At 35.4% G+C, this 12,157-nt stretch overlaps 1 protein-coding gene across 4 annotated transcripts in view; it reads left to right on the forward strand.

Moving 5' to 3' along the window:
• DGKB (diacylglycerol kinase beta) overlaps positions 1–12,157 on the forward strand; it is a 533,513-nt gene that overhangs the window by 175,310 nt on the left and 346,046 nt on the right. For all 4 annotated transcript variants that reach the window (XM_015558205.1, XM_015558206.1, XM_006779053.2 and 1 more), the window contains one exon: positions 9,566–9,598. In XM_015558205.1, coding sequence (XP_015413691.1) covers positions 9,566–9,598 — 33 coding nt within the window. The remainder of the gene's footprint in view (positions 1–9,565; positions 9,599–12,157) is intronic.

The raw sequence follows: 12,157 nt of genomic DNA on the forward strand, positions 1-12,157 counted from the left end.
TACAATATACGCAATGATTGTTGACTCACTTTGTTCCTTAGTTAAACCTATATGTCCCCTTCATGTGGAATAAGATAGTTTAGTTCTGTTGAGACCTCCATGCCTACCCTTTGCTATCCAATTCGATGATACAATTTATCATTTCAAATTTGGTTGCTAATATTTATGGGAGCTTTAATCAATTCAGCTTTATTTGTCAAAGGAAACCCAAATCCTGGAGGAATACAGCATACCACCTAGTGTTCTATTCATTATTACATTACTTTGATTTCATCCCAACCACAAAAAGAATGTTTAAATATTTTTATTTGGTTACCATTTCTCCAATATCCTTGAGTCTTCTAATGCCTATATTTCTCCTAATTTCTTTTTTTCTAGCATTTTCTGCTTCTCTCAGAACTCATTTTTGTTCTTCCATGGCATTTCTCATGACCTGTAATAATACACTATTGACATGCTGATTTACAAAGGAAAAACTCAAACACAGCGTAATCCAACATGCTTATATTTGGTAGAATTCATGATTCGAGTCCAGCACTTGAACTTCTCATTTTTCATCCTTAGTTGTGTGTGTGCCCTAGAACCCATACCAGCGAAGGAGCTGTTTGTTCTCTGGTGTAATGCTATTTTCTATATTTGTATATGGATGTGATCTTTACCTGCCCCTTAATGTTATGCTCTCTGTAAGGGGTCTCATCCAGTTCTGTGACTACAACTAACACTTTGAAATATATCCATTCTGTGTATTCTCCCTCGCCCCTCTAAACCCAAATATTCCGCTTCATGTGGTCAATTTCCCCTTAGGTGTCCCACGGAAGCCTCTGTGGTCCATATATGAGACATCGTTTCTTGTGCAACAGTTCCCTATGCTCAGTCCATAGCACCATCATCATTCCTGACACTCACACTAAAATCATTTAATCTTTATCTCTAGTACCTAATTCAGTTGGACACAGAATAGATGCTCAGCAATGTTTACTGAATTAATGAATAACATTCAGTCAGCTCTTTTGAATCTCATCCATTATCCCTTTTTCCTGTTGAAAAGAAATACATCAGACAGTAACAAATATCAAATAAAAATTACAATGAACAAGTGACAGAAGCTTATTTTAAAAAATCATCAATATCCTATGGTAATTGAATTTTATTGTTATAAAGCTAATAAACTTCAGATTTAAAGTAGATGATGATGAGGTAGCATTAGTGGGTGTCCAGTTAGCATTGTGCCTAGTTTCTGAAGTGACACTTGAAGTATTTTGTAGTCATTACTAAAATTTAAAAAACTAGTGATGGTTACACTGTTGTAGTTATATAAAATATCCAATAGATGGTACTGTGAAATGCCTAATATTCCAAATAAAGTAGTAGAGACCTTACAGGAAACATTTCAGAATTCTGAGTAGGATCAAGGAATTTTCCTCTGGTTATCAAATTATATTTAAATGTTATTTTTTAGAAGTATAGCTTAAACGATACAGCAGTCCATGTCAAAATATCATCAGATTCACTCCTAGTGTAGTTCAGAACATGAACATCAGTATTCATTATTAAATGGAACTTTAACATTGTTCATATTCTATTAGTAGGAGTTTATTGCAGGGTTTGTTTGTTTGTTTTTGTGTGGCGATTACACTTAGTTTATGTTACTTTAGTTAATGTTACTTTAGTTAATGTTACTTAAGTCACAGCTTTTTTAGTAAGCGACTATAACTGCACGTCTTTGTTACAAAATTCGACTGAAGCATTTATGCTAAAAATTAAGCCAGCCTGTGTGAGAACATCTCCCTTATTACTTAGCAAGAGTGCGTCCATTATTTCTTTCATTTTTGGTTTCTATCAAGAGCAGTCCAATAGCTGAATGAAACTTTATACTATTTTGTAAATATAACACATATTCCAAACATGTAAAAATATATTATGGAGTAAAAAATTTATTTAAAAAAAGCAACAGTTTAAAAATTGGTTAGTTTGCTCTTCAATAGCATATTAGAAGTTGCAATTTGTACATAGCCTCATTTATCTTGGTGCTCATTTGAAATTTCCATTTTAAAGTGGTACATGTATATTGGTAAGATTAAGGTCAAATTGTAATTATCAGAAATAAGTTTTATAAAACCTATATACAAAGCTAAAATTGTCTAAAGCATTATCTGATAATATAGAAAATGTCTGAGTATCTTATTTGAAATATTACACACACCTTTTTAAGTTTTTCTACTATTTATGATATTCTTAAAAATGCTGTGTATTTCTTTGTATTAGAGCTATTTATTGATTAATTTAATATATAAATTCTACTGCATATGACGATATTGCGGCACTAGAGAAACCAAGGTAAATAGTTTTAAGGAAGAATGTTTCTGTGTGAATCAGCAGCTTCTTGTGGGATATACATCGTATGTTCCTCAGCTTCTTTCTGCATTTATCATTCTTTCATGTTTTAGATAATAAGAATGTGTGGTATATTTTTCATCCTCTTAAAAGAACATATTATTAGGTACACATGAATGTCTGCTTAAAGAAAATACGCTATTGAAATAACTTGAGCTACCTTAAGTAATCGAGACTCTTTTTCTTTATTTAAACAACAACAACAACAAAAATGATTAGAGCTTTGGTAAGTGTAGGCTTTTCAGACCATTGTCTCCTGACTCATAGCAGAATACATACGTCAGATTTGCAATAGGAAGGTGTGGGATGAACAAGTATTTCCTGGGTGCTTTGAGTTAAAAGTGATTTCTGCCCACTGCTGTGTCATGAAAACATCCTTCTGGATTCACCAAGAAATAATGGGGCCTCTAAAATCCTCTGCAGATTCTTTACATTTTGCATGCATTGTGGACTATGTTCCTTTAAAACACAGTGACACACAATAATTCATTCACCCAGATTTTCAAGTATGTTGGATGTGCATAACATTACATGGTCAAATTCTTACATGGGTCAAATGGGTTTAAATATAAACTGTGCATGGCGATCTCAAGTGGTAGTCTCTTAATAAACATCAGATACTTTTTATTGGTGCCCTCCTTTATTTCAGTAACATTTTAATTAATTCACATGATTGAATAAATGTACATTGAGACTTGTTTCCTAATGAGGGCGCATTTAGAGGAAAGGTTTGCATCATTCTGATATCCTGTGGGTAATTATATTCTAATTATATGGTCAGGGGAAAAGAGTCTATAACACAGTCCTGATATTGTTTGTTGGACCCAATTAATTACATGCACATAATGAAAGTTCATGATAAGGTTGACTGGCGGTTAGTGTAAAATTTTAAGTCAATTGAATCTTAGCCTAATGTGAGTACAGAATTGGACTTTAACCTGGTTAGAAAGTGCTTTGGTGTGAGATCAGTGGATATTTAGAGGGACAAAGGATGAGAACAAATTTCATTTTCACTTATTTGGGTTTTTTTTGATTTAAGGTCTTTTCCAAGATTGATGAAAACGAAAATTTAGCAGCCTAATGATTTAATTCTAAATATTAGTATCAATATTATCTCATTACCTACAGTGATTTTGGAAAGCAGCAGCACACCAAGGATACAGCAATACATTTCTAGAATGGGTTCATGGACTTCTTGAGCGCTAGAATACCCATACCAGGAAGTATTGTTGATTAATTTTATGAAATTAAAATTCAGGAGGTATTAATCTACTATACTAGGGTTTTTTTCCAGGCTGATTTAAAAAAAAATTCAAACCACTGACTCCACTCAGACCTCTGTCTCAAACATTCAGAAATACATTCAAATGTACATATGCATAACTCATAAATAGACATCTATTAATCATCTGTATGTAAACAATGAGTGCTAAAGACTAATTTAAAAAGAATAAGCCAGTAAGCATGTACATTTCACTTTGAAATGTGCATTGAAAAAGTTTGAATCTGATGTTTAAGAAATTTGCAAACATCAAGCATCAAACTGAAGCCGCGTACTAAACATCAGCTCCATCCTCCCCTTGCCCAATGCCTTCGTTCTCTTTGCTCGGATCTTGGAAAGAGTCTGCAGGATGGAGAACAACAGAGGATTTTCTATTCCTTCTTTTCTTCTCCCTCTCCCTTCTTCTCCATTGCTTTCTCTCTTCTGTCTCTTCTCTCTCCTCCTGCATCTCCCCTTCTTCCACTGTATTCTAATCGCCATAGCACAGATAGTTCATTTGAAAATATAAGTCTGTTTGTTCCCCTCTCCTCCTTAGCAATAAAAATAGTTCCAGATGAAGAAAGTGCAATCAGTGTTTGCTGGCTGAGCTCTAAACAGGCAGTGAAACTAAGGGGATCGTTTTGGTTCTAAAGTTAGTAAGTTACCATGTTATTAAGAATTTAAATATGCCAGGCATCCTTTTAATCCCAAGGCTGGTATAGTTATGATGCTCACTGTACACTTGAGGAAAGTGAAGTTTAGAGAAATTAAGAAATTTACCTAAAGTCACACAACATGCAAGTGGCTGAAGCGATATCTGCCTTACCCCAAATCCCGTGTTCTAAACCTATTTCTAATATTTATGCCGCAGCCCCCAACAATCGGGTAAAATACATTTAGGGGATCTAGACCATATTTCAAAAAAGGATGGGAAGAAAAACAATGGAGTAAAAGTAGATTAGAAGTGAAGAGAGAGGAGAATAGAATATATCAGAGAGTGGGGCACACAGGGTAAGTCTTCTTTGTGAAATTATTTAGAACTATGTAAATACACACACATTCCTCTCATGGAGCAGAGCTAAAAAAAAAATTGAAGAAGCTTTTTTCAATCATATTGGCTTCTGATGATGTTAGGATAACATTTCTAATGGCTTAATTTCACTAGCTATTCAGTAGGTAGAACAATAAATAGTAACATTAGAGAGGATTTTAGTGATTCTGGCTGATGGCTTTTATATGTAGAAATCTATGTTTGAAATCATTTGGATATCTCCATAAAAAGACAATTTTAACATTTTCACTGAAAACATTTGCTGCCCCTAAAGTTTCCCAATGTCCGTTGCCCTAGGGCCTAGGCGCACCTCCCTGAAGGCTCTGTGTGCTCCCTTCTGGACACAGCCGTGCACACGTCCTGAGGGAGCCGTTCAGGAGGGAGCCTCGCTCTCCCCCCTCTCCACATCCCCTGACCAAAACTCTGCAAACACACATAGTTCACCACATTTACAGAAGTAAGAATAGAATATTTTTCTGAGCGATTACAAGGGTAGTAAAGTCATCTCAGGCACAGATCTTTTTGCCATTCAATTTAGGTGGTGCGAGCTTAAAAACTGGGCTCCAGTAAGAAGTAGTTAAGCAAGGGCTCCTTGATAAGATTATAACGTGTATTTTCTAAAATATTTTATTTTTATTGGTTATACTTGATTAGATATGTCAGAGTGCCACTGGAAAAGTAAAACATTTTGTAATTTTTCTAAGTGAGCTGTATGCCATACACTGAAATAATCATTGATTAAAGATGTTAATAAAGGCAGTGACAGTGGCAGTACAATTATTTTGATTGCACTTGTTTTTAAAATTTGTATTGTGTGCATATGTGTGAGTGTACACACTTCCAGATCTGCAAAATCAGAAAAGGTTAAACAACTTGCGAAGCTGGGATGTGGAAGTAAAGTTCATAGAAATAAAAAAACCTGTTTGGTTTCTATACCTCAGCATTGTCATTGATACATTTTATTATCCTCTGTGAGCAAAGAACAAGTTGGCCTGAGGCTGAGGCAGTATCCCATTGTAGGAAGGGAAGGCGGTTGTTCTTTGCCCGAACCTGTTATTCTCCCCGTCTCTCTCTTCTTTGATGCCAGAGGTATCTGATTGTATGTAAGAAAAAGAAACTATTGAAAATAGGGGTTTTTTTGGCCTATTTAACTTACCACTGTACTGACGTTATTCTGTTCAATTAATCCATATTGATATCAAGCTAATTCTGTCAAGCATAACAGAGAGACATTGTGGTTACTACATGCTTTGCTGTGTTCTACACCTTTTTAAATTATTTACTTTCCAAATCACTTAGAAAAATAGAGACACAGGAATCTAAGGGAAGTGATGGGCCTGTTCAGGAGGGAGCCTCACAAACAGACTTAAACATTTTTATTGTTGTTGAACCTGCTGTTGTTTGAATTAAATAAAACCTGGGATTTAAAAAGCACTCTGCTTGGGTTCTGTCACTAACTTTATTTTCTTAGGTTAGTCATCTAATCTTTCTGATTCTTAGTTTCCTATTCTGAGAAATGGAGTAAATATCAGTTTAGTGGAAGAATTAAGTGAAATAAAAAACCTGAAAGCAAATTTGTTAAAAATAGGAACATTCTTATATAGGTATGAGATATACTTCTCTTAATTTTACTTTAGTCTTGAAATAACTGATGACCCTTTTAATGTGAGTACTATTCTCTTATTATATTTTTAACTAAGTCAAAGCTTAATAATCTCTCCAGCAAAGATTTTTCTTTGTCCTGTGACAATTTGGATTAAATTGTCAATTTAAAATGATTACATGTTAGAAAATATGAAGACAAGAGATATCTCAATACTTTAGAATAATAGGATTTTTAAAAATTCTTGGATATTAGGTTGAACTTAACAAGTGCCCTGAAGGCAAATGCATCTTTTAAACTAATTATCTGTACTGTGTATTCTATTTAATATTAAAATGATACTGATTAAATAAAATCAATCACATTCCTCTCTAGTCACACCTCACATTTGATTAAATACAAACATACAGTTCCTGTATTAATTCTGATTAAAAATATATTACATTTAGAATTATACACTCATGGTAATTTTAAAAAAACTAAAACATTTACTCTGCTCATCTTGATATTTAAAAATCATATACAGAAGAATAAAAATGAAGTAACATAAGAGCTGAATTAGTTTTCTAACAAGTTGCTTCTTTTTTAATTTACCTAGATATCATGGTTTCTTTACTGTAACTCAGGGAGGAGAGAGTGGTGGGCGTGTAATTTAATATATACCCATTGCTCATAGATCTTAATTGCAAGTGAGCTCAAATAGAGTTTCATCACCCTTATTCTTGGAGTGCATTTCTAGTGTTGCTGTCAAACAGAGTCTGAGTGTTGCTAAAGAAACTTCTCAAAGCTGGTGGCTTTCTGTCTGACTTATTTTTGACTTCTAGCCAGGCTGAGCCCTCAGTTTTGCTTGATCCTGTTACTCATCCTTAGCCAGCTACTTTCCCATTTTTAGAGAAGTAATGAAAAACTCTTTACTATTTCAGTACTTTCTTCATCTCTCTCCTCTCTCTTTCTCGCTCTTTCTCTCTGCCAGCCTCATTTGCTCTCAGTAAATAACCCACATTCCCACTGCTCTAGAAGGAAGAGGCCTGCTCATATGAATATCTGTAAATTACCAATTCTCTACACTAGTGCTGGGAAAGTGGCAACTAGGGCTCAATTTCATCCCTTGGTGTATTTTGGGAGGGTGGTGATGCCTTAAAATGAAATTTTTATCATCCAACATGGCATAGTCTTTGCTTTATCTTTAAAATGTCTTTCATAGTTTTTTTGGGGGGGAGGGTTGGTGGTAGAGGTGGGTGGATAGGGTCTATCTGAAATTCTTGCATTGCATTGGTTGTTATTCTGACAACTATAATCTTTCCCATGCCTTTTCCTTGCCTTGCTCTGTGCAGACATATGTATAGTTAATATAAACTCTTCCCAGGGCGGCATGCCTCTGTGACTTATGCCCTGAAGGTCACTTGATGGGTGTCTTAGTTTGGTTGCTTGAGGGTCTCCAGGACTCTTCCTGGTCCATGGCATTGGAAAGGTAAGGACTCATAGGCTAAGGCAATTAATATGGATTTGAGGGGCAACAAACATTTATATATTATAATAGAGATGGGAGTATGCATTCATGTCTTAAAAGTGTTTATTCAGATCTAAGCTTCAACCAAAAGCTGAGAAAGGAGAGTAGCAGGCTGACAAGTTGAAACTAGGACAAATATTTTCCCCACCACCCATTGCCCGATATGTATGTAGATGGACTTGAACTACTTAAGTCAAGAATATTGCTCAAATCAGAAAGCTTTCGAAGAAAGTTCTTTCAAACCTTTTGAGAAGTAACAACAGTCACTTCCACAGGGCTCTCTTGTTAATGGAATAGTTAAACCAAGTTTATCCTCCAGTTGATCCTTCTTTTGTATTCCTGGACACCTTAATTTTCTCTAGGACAGTTTTAGACCCTTTCTCCTTCTGTTCCACTTTGGGTGCATTGGATCCTTCTAATCCATCCGTATACTGAGCAGCTGTGAAGCCCTGTAAGGCCTCATTTACATCAGGAATACCTATTTATTTTTTTGGTTCTTGCTGTTGCTCTGAAGTTCTATCTGGTAAGAATACCAACTAATAACTGTGTACTGAGATTTTTCAGACCTATTTTGGGGATCTATTCAGTCCTCCTCACATAGCTTGTTGGTCCTGGGGAGGAAAATGGAATATACTCTCCACTCCCTCTTTTTTAGGGACACTTGGCTTTTTAAAATATATAAATATATATATTATTGATTTCAGAGAGAAAAGGGGAGGGAGAGAGAGAATAGAAACATCAATGATGAGAAAGAATCGATCAGCTGCCTCCTGAATGCCCCACACTGGGTGGGGATCGAGCCAGCAACCTGGGCTTGTGTCCTGACCAGGAATCAAACTGTGACCTTCTGGTTCATAGATTGATACTCAACCACTGAGCCATCCCAGCCGGGCAGAACTCCCAACTTCTAATCCAAGTTTCCTAATCTCCCACCCCCACCACACACACTATTGGAAACCTTTATCTCATATTATGAGTATCTATTCTTCCAATTTTGTTCTAAGTCCCACAGGACACATGTTTTTGGAATTCAGTAACCTTTGATCTGTTTCTTCCCAGAAGCAAACCTTTCCAATGTGATTCAGAAAAGGAGGGGGGGGAGGGGTATGGTCATTGAGGATACACTGTCATGAAAACTAGCTTCAGTATATTCAACCTCATTAAAAAAATTACTCTCAAGAAAAATCTTGCTTCTTATTTTACTGATTATATTTTTGTTTTTACTGATAAATAATTTTTTCTTACTTCCAGAGAATTACAAAATCAAAACAACAGCATAAACTATATCTACATAAAAAAGACACTGAATATTTTTAGGAAGGAATGAGAGTTGGAGTGGAAAATGGAAAAGGGGTCTGGGTAAACAGGCAACTTCAAAAATGAGTTGGGATTGTTTATAAAAGATAATGGAACCTGGAGATGAGTTCTTATTCTAAAATACATCAGTGTTGTTATAGAGAAGTTGGTGAAGCTGGCCAATGATGTAGGTCAGTCTACTTTGAGTGGATGAAATTCTATTTGGGTTAAGTGATTCTATAATCTGACTCTGTATTAGAACATTCCTTATTTTGTGAAAAGATATTTATTTAGTGAATGAATGTAATCAGACAGATTATGACAACAAATGTATTTCATGTTTATTAATTTTTTTTCCACGGGAAAATAGTTGTATAAGAACCTTCATTGATATTTGTTTTCAGTTTGACTTTTGTTCCAGCTTTAATATGAATTTCTCTTTTTCAACAGAATCTGCCCACATCAGGAGTTTCAGTCCCTGAGGTGAGTAAGCAAAAAAGGTTTTCACACTTGCAGCTAGAGGTCTTTTACACACCTTGTATTGTTAAAGAGATTGTGGCTTGTGTCCGTGACCTATTAATATTAATTTATATATTTTATTTTTTCTCATGTCCTTGGGGATCTTTAGATTTTCATGATGGGATAGACAGGAAGCATTTTCAATCTACATTTGTGACAAACATTAGATAAGCAAGTAGTTATGTGAAACAAAGTATAGTATACGGAGAAAAAGAAAGGTCATGTTGCAAAGAATTTTGACCAAGGTATAAACGTAGCAGGATTCTTATTTGTCCAGTTAAAATATAAATACCTTGCAGAAAACCTAATGCACATCCTCCGATCCATTAAAACACAGCTCTCAATGATAACGTGTTGAGAAACTTGTTCATTTGCAGTGCCCATCCCTTTATTTTGTAAAATTATTTTATTTAGTTTTTTGCAACACCATTCATCCCTTCAATGCTTTCTTCTCCCTGCCCCCTCCACTACACTGTTGTCTATATCTTTGAGTTCTCTCTCCTTTTTGGGGGGGGGGGATGGAGGTGGGGGGTTGGGGTGGAGGGATTGAGCAAAAGAAAAAAGGAGGGGGGAAGACGTGCTCATCCCTTTAAAACAGTACACCTGCATGAATTATTTAGCATGTGACATCGCATGGAAAGCCATGCTAATAAAATATAGTCACAGAATAAATGACTTGTATTGAAAATAAGTGCAGGCGTTGCCACATATATTTTCAGTGAAGTGCTAGCTTTGCCTTTGCATTAATGCAGCAAAGCCGCCACGTGTTCTGTGACAAAATCCTGTTCAGTGGTTACTATCTCTGAAGGATATGCTCGAATGGTATTGTTTCCATACAATTACAGTTTCCATCCGCTTCTTAGGAAAACATTAGTTATCGCATGTGAGTATAACATATTAGAGTATGAATTTTTTTAGAAGATAACACAATTGCACAAAAAAAAAAATTTAATAAGCTCTTTCTACTCCTCCCTAAAAAGTATTCTAAAAGGTGGAGATGTCCTCATGGAGACTTTAAAAAAATTCATTTTCTAACTAGAGATATTACTTGAAAATATACTTGGAGATATGCTTGAAATATGTTTCTGATCTACAGGAAATATGAAACTGCATTAAGTTGTTTAAGTTAGTTGATACCATTATGATAATTGTTATAAAAGAGATATGTTAAACTACATACTCAAGTAACAAAGGTATTAGAAAAATGAAACTTGTGGTCTAATTATTTAAGCATAAAAGAATTAATTTGATCTGTTTAGGTCCTAGAGCAGTGATGGCGAACTTTTTGAGCTGGGCATGTCAGCATTTTGAACAACCCTAACTTATCTCTGGTGCCATGTCATATATGGAAATTTTTTGATATTTGCAACCATAGTATAAAAAAAGCTTTATATTTTTGATATTTATTTTATATATTTAAATGCCATTTAACAAAGAAAAATCCACCAAAAAAATGAGTTCGCGCGTCACCTCTGACACGCATGTCATAGGTTCACCATCACTGTCCTAGAGTTTGCTTTTGCCCCTATTGTAGCCTACCAAGTGAACATAGGCACTGTATTTAAAATTTAAAGTTTTTCTTTAGATTTGTTAATTTCCAAAGCCTCTCATTCAACCATATAATGTATCTAATATAGTTTGAATAAATGAACCAGAATTGCTGTTTTCATAATAGGCACTTAAAAATTTTGTTTAAAAAGTTTTCTGCTATAAAGTTTTAAAAAATCTTCACACATGGCTTTCTTTTTCTTTTAACATATTTTCAAAGAGAGAGAGAGAGAGAGAGAGAGAGGGCCTAATGTTGTACTATCAGGAACGATTGCTTAATTGCTTATTGGTTAACTGAAAATGTGTTTAAAGTTTATACAGAAAGATATATACATACCTTTAACATTTTACTTATAATATGCAAATAAATATTCACTGGCTACACTTTTGATAAGTTATGAGGGCATATAGTCACTGTTTGGAAAATGGCATGGTTTTTCTTGAATTTATCACAGTCTTCACACCCATAAGTTTTAATTATCAATTAAATTTTTTTATTAAATTTGTCTACACTAATAAAAGACAAACATGCAAATTGACCAGACCTTTGCTATGCATTAAGCCATGCCCACCAGCCAATCAGAGCAACTATATGCAAATTAACCCTACCAAGATGGAGGCCGGCAGCCATGGAGCTGGAGCAAGCAGGAGGCATGGTTGCTCCAGTGATGGAGGAAGCCAAGCTTCCTGCCTGCCATGGCCGGCTCTGAGCTCCACTCAAAGCAACAAAGTTTCAATTATAGAAGATAAATAAACCCCAGATACCTGCTTTCAGCCGGCCGTGGCCATGGAGCTGGAGGGAGCAGGAGGCTTGGGTTTCCCCTGGCGATGGAGGAAGCCAAGCTTCCCACCCACCCTGATGTGCTCTGAGACCCACTCAAGGCTACAAAGTTTCAATTATAGGAGGTAAATAAACCCCAGAATAAAAAAGAAAAAAAGGAGAGGCTGGGAGCTTCCGTTGCTTGGGGGGCTTGG

The sequence above is a fragment of the Myotis davidii genome, unplaced genomic scaffold (assembly GCF_000327345.1).
Source record: "Myotis davidii unplaced genomic scaffold, ASM32734v1 scaffold168, whole genome shotgun sequence".
Taxonomy (NCBI): Eukaryota; Metazoa; Chordata; class Mammalia; order Chiroptera; family Vespertilionidae; genus Myotis; species Myotis davidii.